A 19,011-nucleotide genomic window follows, 5' to 3' on the forward strand; every position below is an offset into this window, starting at 1 on the left:
TATTTGGAAAATGCATTACAATAACAGCCTAAGCACAACTTTACAGCTATACAACTGTTACAACAAGGACAAAAATGCAATCCCAGTGATTTTGATTGTGCTATAATTGTTGGTGTCAGAAGTAGGGTTTTAATTACATCTAGAACTGCTGATCTGCTATGCTTTTTATCACAACAATATCTAGAGCAAGGGTGTAATGGGCCACATCACAGTACATATAGTACAGGGGTGTCAGAAGGAGAAATATATTTGAAGTCACGGCCCACAGACTCTATAATAAAACAAATAATGAAATATACCACTTTAAATAATATTTTTTTCCTGATTATTTCATTTACACACCATTTTACTTGACTAACTATCTTTATCTTTGACAGTGTTGTGTAAACTAAGATTTTTCAAATTGATGTTTAATTTCATCATGTCTCTTAATATTAAACTCCTTAATTACGGCAACTTTAAGACTCTTTTGCCCCGTTTTTCTGCGCTAGAAATGCGCACCCTCTCCGCTTTTAGACTCTTTGGCCCGTTTTTCTGCGCTAGAAATGCACACCCTTTCCGCTTTTAGACTCTTTGGCCCGATTTTCTGCGCTAGAAATGCGCACTCTCTCCGCTTTTAGACTCTTTGGCCCGTTTTTCTGTGCTAGAAATGCGCACTCTCTCCGCTTTTAGACTCTTTGGCCAGTTTTTCTGCGCTAGAAATGCGCACTCTCTCCGCTTTTAGACTCTTTGGCCCGTTTTTCTGTGCTAGAAATGCGCACCCTTTCCGCTTTTAGACTCTTTGGCCCGATTTTCTGCGCTAGAAATGCGCACTCTCTCCGCTTTTAGACTCTTTGGCCCGTTTTTCTGTGCTAGAAATGCGCACTCTCTCCGCTTTTAGACTCTTTGGCCAGTTTTTCTGCGCTAGAAATGAGCACCCTCTCCGCTTTTAGACTCTTTGGCCCGTTTTTCTGCGCTAGAAATGCGCACTCTCTCCGCTTTTAGACTCTTTGGCCAGTTTTTCTGCGCTAGAAATGAGCACTCTCGCCGCTTTTAGACTCTTTGGCCCGTTTCTGACACCTAGCGTTCAAACTTTGAAACTCACATTATAAAAACCTACTTAACAGCGGGCCAACTTTCATTCTATTTCTAAAATACCTCACGGGCCGCTCCAAGAAAGGAAACGGGCCACAAATGGCCTGAGGGCCGTAGATTGGACACCCCTGATACAGTACATATATCATCACAGATTACGCATTCAGTTTTTGTTTTAACCCTGCAGGATTTACACAGTGCTCTAATAGTGCTAGCTAACATTTCTGAAGAACACTAGGTCTTATGTTAGTGTGGTATGTGCTGAAGTGATCTATTAGACTATGAAGGAAAACATGAGGGATCATGTAGTAACTTAAAAGTGTTAAACAAACCAAAAAAGCATTTAGGTGCTCTTATCTGGGGTTAAGCTGTTAATTTGATGCTGGTAACTCATCAAATTAACAGTAACTCAGATGCTGGTAACTCAGATATCCTGAGTAGCCCCAGGGAAAGAAAGAGCAAGAGTTTCCTCTGTTGCACAGGATATGTGCAACAGAGGAAACTCTTGCTCTTTCTTTCCCTGGGGCTGTCCTGATGAGTGCCAGTTTCATCATAACATTTTTAATGGTATTTGCGACTGCACTTAAGGATATTTTTTTAAAGTTCTTGAAATTTTGTAGATTGACTGACCTTCATTTCTTGAAGTATTTTTTTCTTTGCTAAATTAGTAGTTAGTTGAGTTAATCTCGCCATAATCTGGATTAGAACATTACTCAAATATTCACTATTCACTGTATACCTGTAACTCTACCTCTTCACTACTTTACTTTAACTGATGCTCTCAAACACTTTATTAAGAGACAAGAAATTGAAGTAATTAACTCTTGATGAGTTCAGCACAGCTGTTAACTGAAAGACTGAATTCCAGGTGACTCTACCTCATAAAGCTGACTGAGAAAATCCAGACAAGATGTGCAAAACTGACTAATCTGAGCAAGAGGTGCTTTAAAATATAAAACATATTCTGGGTCTACTTTTTTGTTTACTGGCTATAAACATCTAATGAGAATAGGCATAATTTGCAGGTGTTCTTACAAAGTTAATGGTCATTACTGTAAATAATCCACAATTTAGCCACTTAGGTGTTTGTATCCATGCAAACTAATAAAAACAGATACAAAACTAATAAAAACAGTATTCAGAACAGGTGTGAAAACCCTTTGTATTAACACTAAAACACTCAATTGCTGTTTAATATTCTGATTATAAACCACAATCTATATTGGAGTTTGAGTATTTAATAATATGACATAACAATATAAAGCAGTGTTCTTTAATTCTGGTCTAAAAGAGATTGTAAATGGGCTGATTGGTTGAATGAGGTGTACAGGGAGCTAAAAACAGGTGGACCTACTTTGTGGATATACTGCTCCACTCTGCTCTGCAGACCAAACACCTCAAACTGGACCCGCACCAGTTTGTATGAGCACATGACTGGCCTGCTCTTTTTCCACCAGCCCGTCTGAAGAGGTCCTCTTCCTGTCTTCATGGAGGAGAAGCGTTTTAAATCCTGACGGAAAAGAAGATACAGGAGAGTTGTAGTGCTATATATGTATATAACAAGTATAACATGGATATGTATCATTAGTACTAGATCTCTGTGGCACTATATGTGTCATAAGAAACACTTTACTATAGGTAACACTATACTTGGATGGTCCATTCCTGATTTCTTGTAGATGATCAAGTATTGTTCAACCACCCTAAAACTAAACCTTTAACAGTTATGTTTAAGGTTATATTTACACTTTAGGCTAATTGTAGATTTATGTCTCTATGGTACATCCTGTGCAAGTCGCGTTGACACCCTGTTGACACCTGTGACATTAAAATAACATATACGTTTAGAAGTATATTCACGCTACTGGGTGTGGTGGTTTGGAAGTGAGGTGTGTTCAGGTAAATGTTTGCCTTGTTTCTATCTTGGCGGTAGGAAATACAGGTGCACCACTGACTGAGTAAATCCTTGACAACAGTCAGACACCCAATCCTATCTTATGAAGGAGCGCCACGAGCGGGTTTGTGTTGCAGCCAGTGACACATGGACTATTTTACTGGTAGTGGGAAGAATTTTTTTTTTTTTTTTTACCAGCATATTAGAATTTTCTGAAGTTAAAAATCATACTGGATAGTTTAACAAGAAAATTATCCTAAACACAATTTAAAATCCAAAACGCCAAAGGTTTTGCCATGGCTCTTACAGTCTCCCAACCTAAACATCACTGGATAGACACCAAGAAAGCAGTATATATTAACTATGTAGTAAAACATAACTCAATGGAAAACAACCCATTATGCCAACAAAAGTGAAGTGAAATTACTTCAGATAATAAAGAGGTTACATTTTTTGCCACCACTAATTGGGAGTCAGGCAGGTTAACTGCGCTTCTAACCTGCGAGGCACCGAATTCTTAACTGACGCGAGGGTCGTCTTATGAGTGGGAGACCCATCAACATGATTTACAACCATCTTAAAGATGTCAGGCATCCTTCAGCTCAGTGTCAGTGGAATCAACAAATCACCATTTAAAATGCACTTAAAATGACCGGGTGGAAACGGACTTCTGCATCTGTCAATAATTCAACAGGACCATGGTGGTCCACAGGGCATCAGGTGCATCAATGAAAAAAAGACTCTTTTTGCAGCATAATGCAGATAGTGGGTGATAAGTGGAAACGTCTCAATTGTGAGAAATAATTAGGCGCTTATTAATGTCTTATTATTTGCTTAAAAAGGCCGTTATTAAACATTTGTAAATGATTTATTCACTATTTATTAGGCTTTATTCTTTGCAAGAGTTATTAATGCTTTATCAGGGGTTTGTTATGTGAAAATGATTAGCTAATTATAATGTTATTAGTGTTATTATAATTGGCAGCAGTTTGATTAATCTATATTTGAGTTTGGTAAGGTTATGGCCGTGCTGGAGTTTATTGAGTTAATAAAGTGTTAATAAGGGCTTAATAAGTCACTAATAGAGCAAGATGTGCTCCATATTCTAAAGTAAGCTTCTGTTCATCACTAATTAGACACTAAAAAGAACTGAATAAATATTTAATCAATCACAGACCCCTAATTAAGCACCAATTAAACTTATAACACAGAATAAAGGCTAATAAATAGTGAATAAATCATTTACAAATGTCTAATTAAGGCTTTATTAAGCAAATAATAAGACATTAATAAGCGCCTAATTTGTGTTCCTTAAAATAAAGTGTTACCTTAACTTTTCTACTGTTGCACTTTATGCTGTATTGAATGATTGGCAGGACAATAAAGCGTTTTTTTAACGTTCAGTCAGCAGCCCTGAACTCTTCCTTCCAGGAAAGTCAAAACCTAAAAAGTCTAGTGAGCATACAGTAGTTGCTATGCCTACTCAGTGTTTTTTTTTTTTTTTTACATTTTCTTTGACTTATTTTTGATTGTTAACAGTACAAGCCCAAGATATTCCATGTTTTTTCAGCTTAACTTCATTTCTTTTGTTATTATACAGTACCAGTCAAAAGTTTGGGCACACTGCTTCTCACTAATAAAACAACAATGCTCATTTTAATCAAACATATACCTATAAATAGCAAAATCAGAGAAACTGATTCAGATACTGAAGTGGTCTATATATTTTTTTCCAGAGCTGTAGTATTAGCATGTAGCATGTAGCATTTGAGATGTAGCCACAGCTTTAGAATGGGGTGGAGCTATCTTTAAAAAGACTGCATCCCAATGAAAAATGTCTCAGTTTTACACCACTCTTTACGCCTCTTTTTCAACACATTCATCACATCGTCCTCCACCTGTAAGCAGCAGCTAGTATCCATCTCCACCTCCTCCCTGCAGTTAATATTGCCTCTGCTCTCATTATGCGTAATTATGTTATGCCTTGTTAAGAGACCTATGAGAGCTATCAGACAATCACCTCTGTCATTTTATAATGTCTCTCTGGGACGTCATCTGAGGAAATGTCCACGTAGTCCACTTCTACTTTACACTTCTCCTTCTCCACTCTGAACACCTACAGCGAGAAATAATAATAAAGGAAATAATGTTTTAAATCATGCTTTAATTAAAGAAAATTAAAGTTTTTAATGGTGGTAAACAGTGTGTTCACTCACGTTGTCGTTTGTTCCACAGTTGTCTTCATATTTCGTCTCTATGTGGACTGAAAACTTGGGTAAGAATGAACACTATGAAATATAAAGGGGATGAACATGAAAACACAGTGACTGTAAAGTGACTGGTGTAAAAAAAAAAGTATTTGTCCCTTACAGATTTCCTTTTTTTTTTTTTTCATTTTTGTCATTCTTACAATATTTCAGATTATCAAACAACCTTTAATATTAGATAAATATAACCTGAATAAATATAAAAAAACGCTTTTAAAAAAAAGATTTTATTTATTGAGAGGAAAAAAGCAATCCAAACCAACCTAGCGCTGTGTGAAAAAGTGTTTGCCCCCCATAAAATAACTAACATAAACTAGAAAAGGTAAAGTTCGTGAGCGAACTTTAAGTTGGCTTGGAAAAGAACGCTAATAACGTTAAAAAGTTAAAATGGTTGCTAAGCTTTTTCCGTCTGAAGAGTGTGAAGAGTCATTGATATGCTGTTAACTTTTGGCTAAACGCTAAATGCTAAAAATGCTGAAATCTAAAAACATTTGGTTAAACGCTGAAATCTAAAAACGTTTGATTAAACACTGAAATCTAAAAACGTTTGGATTAAAAGCTGAAATCTAAAAACATTTAGTTAAACGCTGAAATCTAAAAACGTTTGATTAAACGCTGAAATTTAAAAACGTTTGGTTAAACACTGAAATCTAAAAACGTTTGATTAAACACTGAAATCTAAAAACGCTTGTTTAAATGCTGAAATCGTAAAACTTTTGGTTAAACTGTTGATTGCTAATGTGTTGCTAGGCAGTTGCTATCATTTCTGAAAAGGTTGCTAAGCTGTTGCTAGGCAGTTGCTAATGTTTTCCAGGTGGTTGTTAAGCTATTGCTAACTGGTTGCTAGGCAATTGCTAACATATACCAGGTAGTTGCTAAGGTGTTGCTAGGTGGTTGCTAGGGTGTTGCTAGGTTGTTGCTAAGGTGTTGCTATGGTATCTGGGGTGGTTGCTAAGATGTTGCTACATGGTTGCTAGGGTGTTGCTATGGTATCCGGGGTGGTTGCTAAGGTGTCGCTAGGTGGTTGCTAGGGTGTTGCTAGGTGGTTGCTAAGGTGTTGCTATGGTATCTGGGGTGGTTGCTAAGGTGTTTCTAAGTGGTTGCTAGGTGGTTGCTAAGGTGTTGCTATGGTATCCGGGGTGGTTGCTAAGATGTTGCTAGGTGGTTGCTAAGGTGTTTCTATGGTATCTGGGGTGGTTGCTAAGGTGTTTCTAGGTGGTTGCTAGGTGGTTGCTAAGGTGTTGCTATGGTATCCGGGGTGGTTGCTAAGATGTTGCTAGGTGGTTGCTAAGGTGTTGCTATGGTATCTGGGGTGGTTGCTAAGGTGTTTCTAGGTGGTTGCTAGGTGGTTGCTTAGGTGTTGCTATGGTATCCGGGGTGGTTGCTAAGATGTTGCTAGGTGGTTGCTAAGGTGTTGCTATGCGGTTGCTAAGTTGTTGCTATGGTATCTCGGGTGGTTGCTAAGGTGTTGCTAGGTGGTTGCTAGGCAGTTGCTATCATTTCTAAAGTGGTTGCTAAGTGGTTGCTAGGCAGTTGCTAACGTTTTCCTAATGGTTGCTAAGGTGTTGCTAAGTGGTTGCTAGGCAGTTGCTATCATTTCTAAAGTGGTTGCTAAGTGGTTGCTAGGCAGTTGCTAACGTTTTCCAGGTTGTTGCTAAGGTGTTGCTAAGTGGTTGCTAGGCAGTTGCTAACGTTTTCCAGGTGGTTGCTAAGGTGTTGCTAAGTGGTTGCTAGGCAGTTGCTATCGTTTCTAAAGTGGTTGCTAGGCAGTTGCTAACGTTTTCCATGTGGTTGCTAGGTGGTTGCTAGGCAGTTGCTATCATTTCTAAAGTGGTTGCTAAGTGGTTGCTAGGCAGTTGCTAACGTTTTCCTAATGGTTGCTAAGGTGTTGCTAAGTGGTTGCTAGGCAGTTGCTATCATTTCTAAAGTGGTTGCTAAGTGGTTGCTAGGCAGTTGCTAACGTTTTCCAGGTTGTTGCTAAGGTGTTGCTAAGTGGTTGCTAGGCAGTTGCTAACGTTTTCCAAGTGGTTGCTAGGCAGTTGCTAAGTGGTTGCTAGGCAGTTGCTAACATTTTCCAGGTGGTTGCTAAGTGGTTGCTAGGTAGTTGCTAACATATTCCAGGTGGTTGCTAGGCAGCTGCTAAGTGGTTGCTAGGCAGTTGCTAACGATTTCCAGGTGGTTGCTAAGTGGTTGCTAGGCAGTTGCTAATGTTTTCCAGGTGGTTGCTAGGCAGTTGCTAAGTGGTTGCTAGGCAGTTGCTAACGTTTTCCAAGTGGTTGCTAGGCAGTTGCTAAGTGGTTGCTAGGCAGTTGCTAACGTTTTCCAGGTGGTTGCTAAGTGGTTGCTAGGCAGTTGCTAACGTTTTCCAGGTGGTTGCTAGGCAGTTGCTAAGTGGTTGCTAGGCAGTTGCTAACGTTTTCCAGGTGGTTGCTCAGTGGTTGCTAGGCAGTTGCTAACGTATTCCAGGTGGTTGCTAGGCAGTTGCTAAGTGGTTGCTAGGCAGTTGCTAACGTTTTCCAGGTGGTTGCTAAGTGGTTGCTAGGCAGTTGCTAACTTTTTCCAGGTGGTTGCTAGGCAGTTGCTAAGTGGTTGCTAGGCAGTTGCTAACGTTTTCCAAGTGGTTGCTAGGCAGTTGCTAAGTGGTTGCTAGGCAGTTGCTAACGTTTTCCAGGTGGTTGCTAAGGTGTTGCTAAGTGGTTGCTAGGCAGTTGCTAACGTTTTCCAGGTGGTTGCTAAGGTGGTTGCTAAGCAGTTATTAGGTGGTTGCTAAGCCCTGGCCGGGGTGTCCAAACTTTTGACTGATAGCTGCTCCATACAGCAGCTCCTCCATACACTCACAGTACTGGAGGAGCAGGGGAGAGAAGGGGTTCCGTGCGCAGAGCTGCTCGTGTGTGAGATGGAACTCTGAGCCCCCCATTCATTTCTATGGGAAAACTTCGTACGACAATTGTACGAAAACCGTACGTCGTATCACTTCGCAACCTCCTATTAATTTAAAGATCTCGATAAGATCTATAAGCTCGCCGAATTTGGTGTTCGTATCTCAAAAATTGTGGCGGTTACGGACGTTTAAAATTTGGCCCCATTCATTCCTATGGGAAAAAAATGCGTACGTTTACGAAGTTTTTACGAAAACCGTACGATGTATCGCTTAAAAAAACACAAGCAACCTATTCGGGTATAGGTCCTACGATACTGCAAAATTTCGTGGTTCTACGTCAAAAGCCCTAGGAGGAGATAGTGATTAAATTTTGAGCGCGGAATAATAATAATAAGAAGATTACGAAGAACAGTAAGTTGGCTTTTCCAAGCCAACTTAATTAATAATTTCTTTGGAAAGCTGAGTTCAATGTCACTGCTAACCACAACCAGACCTGATTACTGCCTGACCTGTAGAATCAAGAAAGCACTTAAATAGAACCTGTCTGACAACATGGAGCAGATAAACGATCTCAAAAAGCAGCACATTATGCCGCAATCTGAAGAAACTCAAAAACATAAGAGAAAACAATTCTGGAAAAGGTTAAAAAGTCATTTCTAAAGCTTTGAGACTCCAGAGAACCACAGTAAGAGCTATTATACACATATGGATAAAACATGAAACACTGGTGATCCTTCCCAGGAGTGGCCGCCTACTGAAATTACTGCAAAAGGTAAAAAAACAACTTATCCAAGAAGTCACAAAAGACCAACAAGAACAAGATTTAAAGAACTGCAGAAGTGCTTTTTATATTTACTCAGATTAATTTTATCTGATATTAAAGTTTGTTTGATAATCTGAAAAATATTAGTTTGACAAAAAAGCAAAAACAAAAGAAATCTGTAGAGGGGGGCAAATAAATTTTTCACACCACTGTAACAGATACATAAGCAATGAAATACTGCAAATATTTTACATTGTTTAACACTTTTTTGTGTCCTTTCCATTGTATTCATTGTGCTGCATTTGTGAAACACAAAGGTGTGACCACAACTGTATTACCAACAGTAATAATAAACCAACGGTCATAAATTTCACACTAAATAAGGATTTTAGAAGGATGTAGGTCCACATACAAGTGTCATTGAAGGGAAAATTGTATTTATTTACTTTGCTTTGCTTACATTGCTTTCTAAAGTAAGTTTTTTCTTTGTTCAGTCAACAGCACAGTATATCTATAGCATCCTTCAGAGCGTTTTAAAGACTGTATAAAGTGTGATGTGCAATGCAAGCAGGGAATGCAGTGAAAAGTACAAACTTGTTGCTTTTTCGCTGTGACAACTGACACTAGAAAATCATTTTAAAATTTAATTTAAATGTAAAAATCTTTAGAAAATCTGAAATAAAACACACTTACTGTATATTCTTCACATGAGATCATTCCAACAGCGGCCAGAAGATGAAAAGAAAGAAAAAGAAAATAATGAATTAGCTAAGGTACAGATTTAAAAATGATCAAATCAGAATCTCTATTTTTCTATATTGGGTGGAACAACAGACACAGTGGCAGAACCAATCAGAATCTTACTTTCAATAGGGGTAAGGAAAGCAGTGACTGACTCTTAGCGGCATAAGGGGTGAGATTTCTCCACATCACTCCACTCATAAGCCATATTTGACAAATCTATAGGCGAGTCATTAACCACAAACCACACTTCAGTGTCTTCTCTATCGTAACAACGGGTAAAGTATGTGCAAAAGACATGAACTAATTCTTTTCATTATTGTTTTAGACGTAATGTAAAAATAAACTAATCAGCATGTCATTGCCATTCCCTTTAAGCCTGGCACAGCTACCTGGACGTGTCCATAGCTTCTCAGCAGAGAAAAGTGAACTTCTCGTTCATTCTGTTTATGACGCTTGTGGGCGTGTCAAAGCTTTATGTGCGTGAGTTATGGTCCAGCTTCCGACAAGAAAAAAGGCACAAAATATTGTAAAACTTCATCAGGCCTAAAAAAAATTATTACACGTGTGTTTACATTAAGATCACTAAAATGGTTCAAAATAAATTGATTTCAATAAGACATGGAGAATGTTTTTTTCATCTTATGTATATATGACATCCACTATCGAGTCATTTTTATTCTCGCTTGAAAAATATACATTTTTGCAGTGAAAATATGGTATAAATATGAGGAATCGCTTGGACACTTGGACGCTTAAGGACCTCGGACAGCCTTGTATGTGATAGGTTTAAAGAAAGGTTAGAATATCGCTTTACCGCGTCATAATTAGTTTGCATGAAGTTGAGAAAATTTTAACTCTGTGTCGCTTGTCCTTTTCTAGTGAGTTGCGGCAACAAATCGCACCCTGCCATAGGACATTAATAGTCACCTGTCGTGTTGTCGCTTTTGAGTGTAAATGCAGGGTAACAGAGCTTTCGGGAAACAACTAACTACAGCATGTTTTATGTCATACTGCACATAAATGATAAGTAATTACTCACCTGTTACAGTGTATGGGTAGTAATTCCTGGCCTTTTCTGTGATGTAGAAGATACGTGGAATGAAGGACCGTGCCCAGCTCGGAAGCTTACTGTAAAATATCACAACATATTATCGTATAATGTAGTTGTATGGTTGTGTTTTAAGTTAAGTTAAGTTTTTTTTTGACAATGCAGTACTGTCCAGTACTTTTCTACAACACCAACATTCAGGCAGGGGGGAGGAAAAAAAAGGGACAGCATGCTAAGTATTACTTCACACCTATCGCTTCCTGAAAGCAACACCACACAGTAATCTCCCCGAGCTAGCGTGTGTCCCTGGCACTGAATATAGCGCACACATCGCTGTAACGCGATTCTTAGTGAGACGTTGGTACATTTATAGAGCAGATGGTGGGAGAGTTGTAATAAAGCAGCTGAGAGCAGAGGAACCCGAATAAAACAATCTGGTCCGGGACAAGCAGAACAAAAATTGTCCACCGCAGGAAACCCCCCCCCACAATTTTGTCATTCTAGCTGCGGGCCAGACACAAAAGATTCATTGTCGGCAGCAAAGTTCTGCGGCCGCGAAGGAAAAATCCAATTACGCGCCTCGCGGTGTCCGACTCGACCCCTCCTGGCCAATCTGCCAGATGATAAGACATGGCGGCATCGCCAACAGCACAATCCAGCTCCACGGGACAGCCCTGAACAAGCAAACAACAACTACTGATCGACCCAACTTATCACCAATTAACAGCCAGGCTCAACCCTGGCAGGGGACCTACGAACCTGCCACCAATTAGTCCGGGCCAACGGGCGCCGAGGGCACTTTCAATGCAGTCGTTTCGAAATTCAGCAGCGAGGCCTCTTACAGTGCAGACTAAACATGTAGAACTGTATTGCAGTTACTGTGTGTTGCTACTGCTTACAGCTTACTGAAACACATCATTAAACCCATAATATTACAACCCCAATCTGTCAAAATTCTTCTCACACATATGGGCCCTATCATACACCCCGCGCAAGACGCGTCGCAATGCTTACTGTTACCTTAAACCCCATCAACAGTCTATTTTCAAGCCAGTTTAGGAGTTTAGGAATAAATCTATACTGATGGGTGTGGTGGTCTGGAACTAAAGGTGTGTCCAGGTAAATTTCTGCCGTGTTACTATAAAAACACAGAAGCGCCACTGTCTGAAATGAACCTAGACTGAAACTAACAGTAAATCCTCAGAGTTCATTCCTATAGGGGTGCAAACCCAACTTTAACCTCAACAATAAACATAATAAAGAATAAAAATAACATTGCTGTTCCCTTGAATGGTGTATCTGGTGTATCTTGTCAGTGTGCGTTTTAAAAGCTGTGCAAGGTTATTTTTGTGCCCTAATGATACAGAAAACACACCAACACAGATACAATTATGGGATTTCTTGACAGTTCTTCCAGAAGCGCATTTTTATATGGTTAGACACCAATGTTGGATGAGAAGGCCTGGCTCACAGTCATTCCCAAGGTGTTCTATCAGGGTTGAGGTCAGGACTAAAGCATAAAATTGTCCAAAATCTCTTGTTATTTTAAAGTTTTAAGAGTTCATTTCACTGGAGTGCAACACCCTCACACCATAATCCCCCCTCCACCAAACTTTACACTTGGCACAATGCAGTGAGGTATGTAATGCCAAACCTAGACTCATCCAGTCTATGGAAAACCATGGAAGGCTAGTGCTAATGCTAATGCTGCTGCACCCAGCCTTAGCAGAAATCTTTTAAGAACAGTTTTGTTTACTTAACTTACACCAATGTTCCTTACTAGTGTCGCAAATCTATCAAAATAGACAAAAAAATAAACGTTCATTTATAAACGTGCACCTTGTAATCCGGTGTGCCTCATAGTGTGACAAATACAGTACACTCGTTCAGCTGTATGACACACGTTAGTTCCAACTCTGGTCTCTCTGGTCCAGATTTCCAGGTGCACAAAGATGCCCTTAGGAAGACTGAAGGCCTGTTCAGACACCACATTTTCCAATCAGTCGTAGAGGCTTAAAGGTATACAAAGGAAACCCAGTTGAAAGGGAGTTGCAAAGATCAAATCTTACGCTGAACTGAACGAGAAGCTCCCATTTCTACAGTGCTTGAGCAATTTCTAGCGTATTTAAGAACCTAACGAACAAATCCATCAAGACTGTACTTAACCGCACGCAACAGAGGAAATGAAATCTCGCCGCCGCCGCGGAGCACGGGCGGCCGGGGTCGCTGAGTGTGATGTAGAGGCCTTATTCAATATGCAGTCTTGAGAGAGGGCTGCCACTGACCCAATTCTAAAATCTAATTTCGTTCGTTTCACAGTTTCACTGCCAATCCCGAGGATCTGGCCGCAATGATTCACGAGCTCAGTGACTGCTCCAGTGATTCTTCCCATTCGAAAGAAGCGAAAGGAGCGGCGGTGAAAAACGACACGGGGCTGACCTTAAAAAACCCCCGACCACCAAATAATACACTCACACACACAGACAGACAGACAGTCAGAATAACAGCACTGATATGCAAGATTAAAACCCCACTCTATCTGGCTCCTCTGGAACACTGTTGCCTGCACCAGATCCAGACAGGCTGCGGAAAATACATATTTCATGACAAGTCACAACTAATTCACTGCGTACAAGATTAAAATATCTCATTCTCTCCTCTCGTCAGTCTCTTCTAAGTAATGCCTTTCTCGTTCTGAGAGAGTGAGAGAGACAGCCAAAAAAAAGAGAGAGAGAGAGAGAGAACGGGAGAGAAAGAGAAGCGACAGCAACCGGTTATTAACGGTACAGTTCGTTACACACTGTACGCTCACACGGAACGCCCGAGTAAAAATAGCCCCCGCGTCGGTCGGGATTCGGTTCGTATGCTTTCATAGCTGATGAACATAACTAAAACAAAACGTCCGAGGAGGTTGCCTGGCAACAGAGACATCACGATTCAAATTTTGCTACTTTGAGTTGAGAGTTGAGTGGGTGGAGTACAAAAAAAAAAAAAAAAATGAAACGAAAGGAAAGGAAAAAAAAAAAAAAAACACTCCTTGAAGATATTTCCGTCAATGCTGATTGTAAGCAGACAAGGGAATTGATATTTCCATTTCATAGGTCTGTATGCAAAACAACACCCCCCCCCCATCCCCAATAAAACCCATCCTCCGCTCTTTGTGAACACAAATTCAATTTTTAAGCTCATTTATGAAGCCAATTTCTGTGAGAACTTCCCTTGTCCTTGGCTGCGGCTCTTTTTAAGGAGGTCTAATTGCCGTGACTGCAGGACTAAACGGATTTAGTGCCCCATAGGAGCGGGTGAACTTTCTTTTGTTGGACGTTCCGAGCAGAAGAATCGGGGCCTCACACTAGTTAACGAAAGGCCACCGCCGTAATCCTGCTTCTACAGAATATTATTGTCAGATTGGGCGCTGTTGTGATATCTACTGACCTTTAAAATGAATAATATTAAAATTATGTTTTACCTACATACCAGCTTTCCTCACGTTTAGAGGCAGACGCCACCCAAAATCACATCTGATCCCTGGTAGACGTTTCTGCGTTTTTTAATTTTTTTATATATATATAAATATATATATATATATATATATATTTTGGCATTACTGGGCTTTAATACAGGTTTGCAACTTATTGTACTGATAGCAGTACATATAATATAAAACACTAAGGCATTTAAATTAAGGCTTTGATTACTATTGGGTTTACTTTGGCACAAAAAATTACACAAAATATATGAATATATTAGGCTTCATGAGCAGAAAAACAGATGGCGAATAAAAACAATAGACCTTATAAAGACATACGCCAACAATTTTAACACTGCTTCCTTTTAAATAGTTCCATAAACATTTTTTCATAAACAGTTCTAAAATTCTCAAAATATAAGTACGTAAAATAAATATTTCTCAAAAGCTCCATTGCCTTCTTTCTCCAGTTAACAAATACATTCAGTTCAGTGTGCATTAAAATAATCCTTCAAGCTAGAGTTTTATTATATATATATATTTAAAATGGCTATAGTAGTCACTGCTCTCTAAGTTTTTTAAAATTGTATCCAAAGTTTTAGGAAGTTTAATCACTTGTGCTGAATAAATGATTCTGTACCCAGGACTGAATCTGGGCTCATTTGGAAGACAAAACTTTTTTTCTGAACTGAGGATTGATTGTGCAATTCCATTCTTCTCTTTTCTGAGTGAATAATTGCTGTTTGCTGTTGTTTTTCTATTTTATGCTGATAAAAAAACACTCATACAGCAAGGAACAGCAGCAGGAGCTCCTCAGATAAAGCGCTGTTCTCATTTCTCTCTTTCTACTAACACCCCAGTAAAGTACAGATACAGTATTTGAGTACTTAAATACAGTAGTGAAGTAGTTGTTTGATCATGTCCAAAGCCATCCTAGAAGGCTAGCTGCTGTAACAGCAGCAAAGAAAAGACCAACTCCTCATCAATGCCTTTGATTCAGAAAGTAAACTTTGGATAAATCTGTTTTTAATACCTATTGGCAAACAGTGTATGATTTTAAGATTGTTACCTGGCTAGATGCAGTCGTTTCTCACTGAAGTGACCTTGGCCTAACTTGGGGTCACAGTGAGTTTCGCTCCGCAGCACCTCGACCCCTTCCCCGGTGTCACTCTCCTGATGACTGTGTTTACTGATGGTGTAAAGCTGACCGACCCTGTACTGAGGAAATCACACAAGAATACACTACTGATTTAACAACATATATTTTCACCCGGTTAAAGGTTTAGTGTTTATATAAGTTGTAAAGTTTTATTGAAAAAGTATGAAAACAAGAAAAAAGGTAAGAAATACTTTTTTAAGGCACTGTAGCTTGATATTTTTATGAAAATAGGTGAAATTATTAAAACTTAACATAAAAAAACTTACTTATCAAAGAAATCTGTACAAAACATTTTTAAAATTGCTTTCTCAGTTTAAAAAGGAATTATTTTCCAAATTTATTAAATAGTTAATTTACTTTTACAATCCATTTCCCAATTTCAATAGATTGTCGCTTTCATTTAAAAAATATTTCCTTTGAAAGTCATTCCTTCAATTTAATATATTTTTTAGGAGTTTATTAAATAATTCACTCAATTTTACCATTTGTTCATTTGATTTAATAAGTTGGTCCCTCTGTTTATATTTTTTTCCTTAGATTAAAAAGGCATTAAATACTAAACCATATATATATATATATATATATATATATATATATATATATATATATATATATATATATATATTCATTATTAGCTGAAATTTGTTCCTCTTAACTATTGAAACATACCAGTCCTGCTTAAAATCTTTCACTCTCAACCTCTCAGTTTCAACTGTGCTAAAGGGGTGGATGATGTGTCCGTGTACTTTGGTACACAAACACTAAGAATATGCAAATCAATCAATCAATCAATAAATCAATCAATCATACGCCCCCCCCCCCTTCTGACGTACAACCAACTGCAATAAGAGGCACATTGCTGCTGCTGTTGCAGCTCAGCCAATAAGCTCTCCCTTTTGTCTCGCCTCTAAACCCATACATCACCCAGTGCCCCTCCTAAACTACTCCTCCATTTTTTTTTTTGCATTTTTCAAATTTGAGTTGAGGGTGAAGACAACAAAAATCAGAAGATTATTGTTCCCTCAATTTAAATAAATTGATTTATTGAACTAAGCGAATATATTAATAATTTTAGGGCATTGTTCATGCCTCTTAATACTATTCTTTCTATTTTGATGCCTATTATATAAACTCTGTATAAACATTATATCACTGAATTACAGTGGGTTTTACCTCAGAATGTTTTTGTTTTTGTTTTGTTTTTTTTTTTTACCTCAGGCTGCTTCACTCCCCTCAGTAAAGCACATTATAAATCTGAAGTGTCTGACAGTGACAGTGGACTAAAGTCAGCGCTGGCTGAATTATAACTTAAACTAAACAATGTGAATGATGTTCCTCCATGAGAGAAAGTCACATTAATCCCATTCACTCACTCATTCATTTATTTCTGAAAGAGATAGAGGAGCATTTACCTCTTCCACCGTCAAAGGCATGCATATGCGATACTCCTTCAGAAGCATGACGTCTTTGCTCATAAAAAGTCTGTCAGGAATTGATGAGAAATGGCTGCTTTTCGGTGTTTACCAGGAGAAAAATCGATAAAAATAATCAAGAAAAAATTATAATGGTGAGAAATGGAGTTCCACTGACTGCTCCTATCGACACATGCTCTCCTTTCCAGACTAAACAAAAAAAACTCACTCCTGAGAAGACAAAACGTGCACAAAAAAACTCTGTTTTAATACATTTTAGAAACTGTGAAAGGTATAACTAAACATCCAACCTACACTTACAGGTTTGTCCTATTAATCAATGTACTAAATTTTACACAAGCACATGCAAAGTGTGGTTTATGGTTAATAATGCATGTGAATATACCTTAAATAGGTCCATCTTTAGTATACAAAATATACTTTTAAGTATGCTTTAAGTGTACAAGTAGTACTCTTCAAGTACACCACTAGTTTACTAATATGGGAAAAAATAACACTTATATGTAAACTAGTAATGTACTCTAATTTTACTACTTGTACACCTATAGTATACTTTTAAATGTACTTTGAGTACAGAAGTAGTTTACATCTAAGTTTAATTTTGTAGTTTAGATATACTTGAAACTGTAAGTGTTCTGTTCTTCTATTCCACTTTTTAAATACTAGTCTATGGTTTTATACTTAAAGCATACTTATACGTTTTTAACTGTACTTGACATAATACTATTATTTTTTACTGTGACGTATAACTACTAAGTTTAGATGTAGGTCTTTTAAACTGTTCTTTAATTAAATTTAATTAGATCTATTTTCATACATAAGGCGCATTATGCAACACTAGTAAGGAACAAGGGTGTCGCCATGTTTTTCTTCTAATTTAGCAGGTCTAGCTGCTGGGAAATGGTGGTGGGGGGGTTAGGTTATCTAAGTTAAGTAAAGCTAAGCTAAGTAAACAAAACTGTAATTCTTTTAAAAAAATCCTTTAAAGTCAACCGAGCGCTGGATGTTTATCTACACAATTTTCTCTTCTGAAACCTGTAAACTGTTTATTTGGGTGAGTTAAGCGCTTCTGTTTATTTACAGTGAGCTTAGATTAGCATTAGCAGCTAACTGCTAGTAAATGCCACCCAAATGCCACCAGAGCTCAGGAACTCAGGAACCCTGAGTTTTCCGGTAAGCCAGGGTGTTATTAGCTAGCGTTTCGTCCCATGTAGCTTGTTCTTACATGGTAAACACGCAGGCTACAGACTGATATACTGTACTCACATCTAAACGGTGAAAGAGCTAGCGCTTAGCATGCTTAGCAGCTAATGCTAATAGTGCTCCAGTCTCGGTGCTGGAGAAACTTTACTGCAACTCCTCTATAACTCCTTACAACCTGACTGGTAGAATTTATAAATAAGACACACTGACGATTTTTAGGCAAATAAAATGATTTTAAACGCGTCTTATAGTGTGAAAAATACTGTAAATCTCGAGCAAAAGATTAAGTATATGGCAAATATACTTAGACTTTTCTGTATACTTGTCAGTATAAGCCAAGTATACTTAAGTATAATTATGTTCAGTATGTCACTGATAAGTACAAAAAAAATAAACTGAAAGCATACTTGCTTAATTTTAGTTTAAAAAAAGAATTATACCAAAAGTACACTTGAATAAACATTTTTTTTGTAAGAGTAATCAGCAGTCTGTACTAATGCAGAGGTAAACTCAGACTGAACTGTAAGTAAGTAATTAAGTAAGTAAGTAGCCTAATATCAACATTTATATCTACATTTCACCAGAGGAGACCTGGATCTGGACACCCCCAGGCTCTGGATCTGCTCTGAGCTGTAAACACTGTGGGTTAGAGGGGTTAAAAAAGAAGCTTCAGAAACTCAGAGACTCAGAGATTAAACAGCCTTACCTGCCTTCTGCCCTTCCCCTCACTCGTTGCTCTCAGACTTGTTAAAAGATGTAATAATAACTGACCTACTTTTTGTACCTGAATTAAAACAGTGCAGGTCGCAGCTCTACCAAAACACCACTGTGATCCTCAGAGCTTTACCTTCACTGACCACTAGAGGCGCTGTCCCATTATCTTACAACAGAGTGCATGTAGAGCTGTGGAAAAAAAATAATAAGAGACCACTTCAGTTTCTAAATAGTTTTTTTCTCTGATTTTGCTATTTATAGGTTTATGTTTGAGTAAAATGAACATTGTGCTTTTATTCTATAAAATACTGACTACATTTCTCCCAAATTCCAAATTAAATATTGTAATTTTTGAGGATTTA

At 38.2% G+C, this 19,011-nt stretch overlaps 1 protein-coding gene across 1 annotated transcript in view; it reads right to left on the minus strand.

Moving 5' to 3' along the window:
- Nucleotides 1-18,769, minus strand: part of LOC103031366 (cytoplasmic phosphatidylinositol transfer protein 1) — a 28,437-nt gene extending 9,668 nt beyond the window's left edge. The window contains exons 1-8 of the mRNA XM_049467925.1: nucleotides 18,642-18,769; nucleotides 16,712-16,942; nucleotides 15,210-15,358; nucleotides 10,663-10,751; nucleotides 9,573-9,580; nucleotides 5,185-5,256; nucleotides 4,989-5,084; nucleotides 2,429-2,584 (exon numbers count right to left, since the gene is read on the minus strand). Coding sequence (XP_049323882.1) covers nucleotides 2,429-2,584; nucleotides 4,989-5,084; nucleotides 5,185-5,256; nucleotides 9,573-9,580; nucleotides 10,663-10,751; nucleotides 15,210-15,358; nucleotides 16,712-16,774 — 633 coding nt within the window. The 5' untranslated portion in view covers nucleotides 16,775-16,942; nucleotides 18,642-18,769. The remainder of the gene's footprint in view (nucleotides 1-2,428; nucleotides 2,585-4,988; nucleotides 5,085-5,184; nucleotides 5,257-9,572; nucleotides 9,581-10,662; nucleotides 10,752-15,209; nucleotides 15,359-16,711; nucleotides 16,943-18,641) is intronic.
- Between the last annotated feature and the right edge of the window lie 242 nt (nucleotides 18,770-19,011).

The sequence above is a fragment of the Astyanax mexicanus genome, chromosome 19 (assembly GCF_023375975.1).
Source record: "Astyanax mexicanus isolate ESR-SI-001 chromosome 19, AstMex3_surface, whole genome shotgun sequence".
Lineage (NCBI taxonomy): Eukaryota > Metazoa > Chordata > Actinopteri > Characiformes > Acestrorhamphidae > Astyanax > Astyanax mexicanus.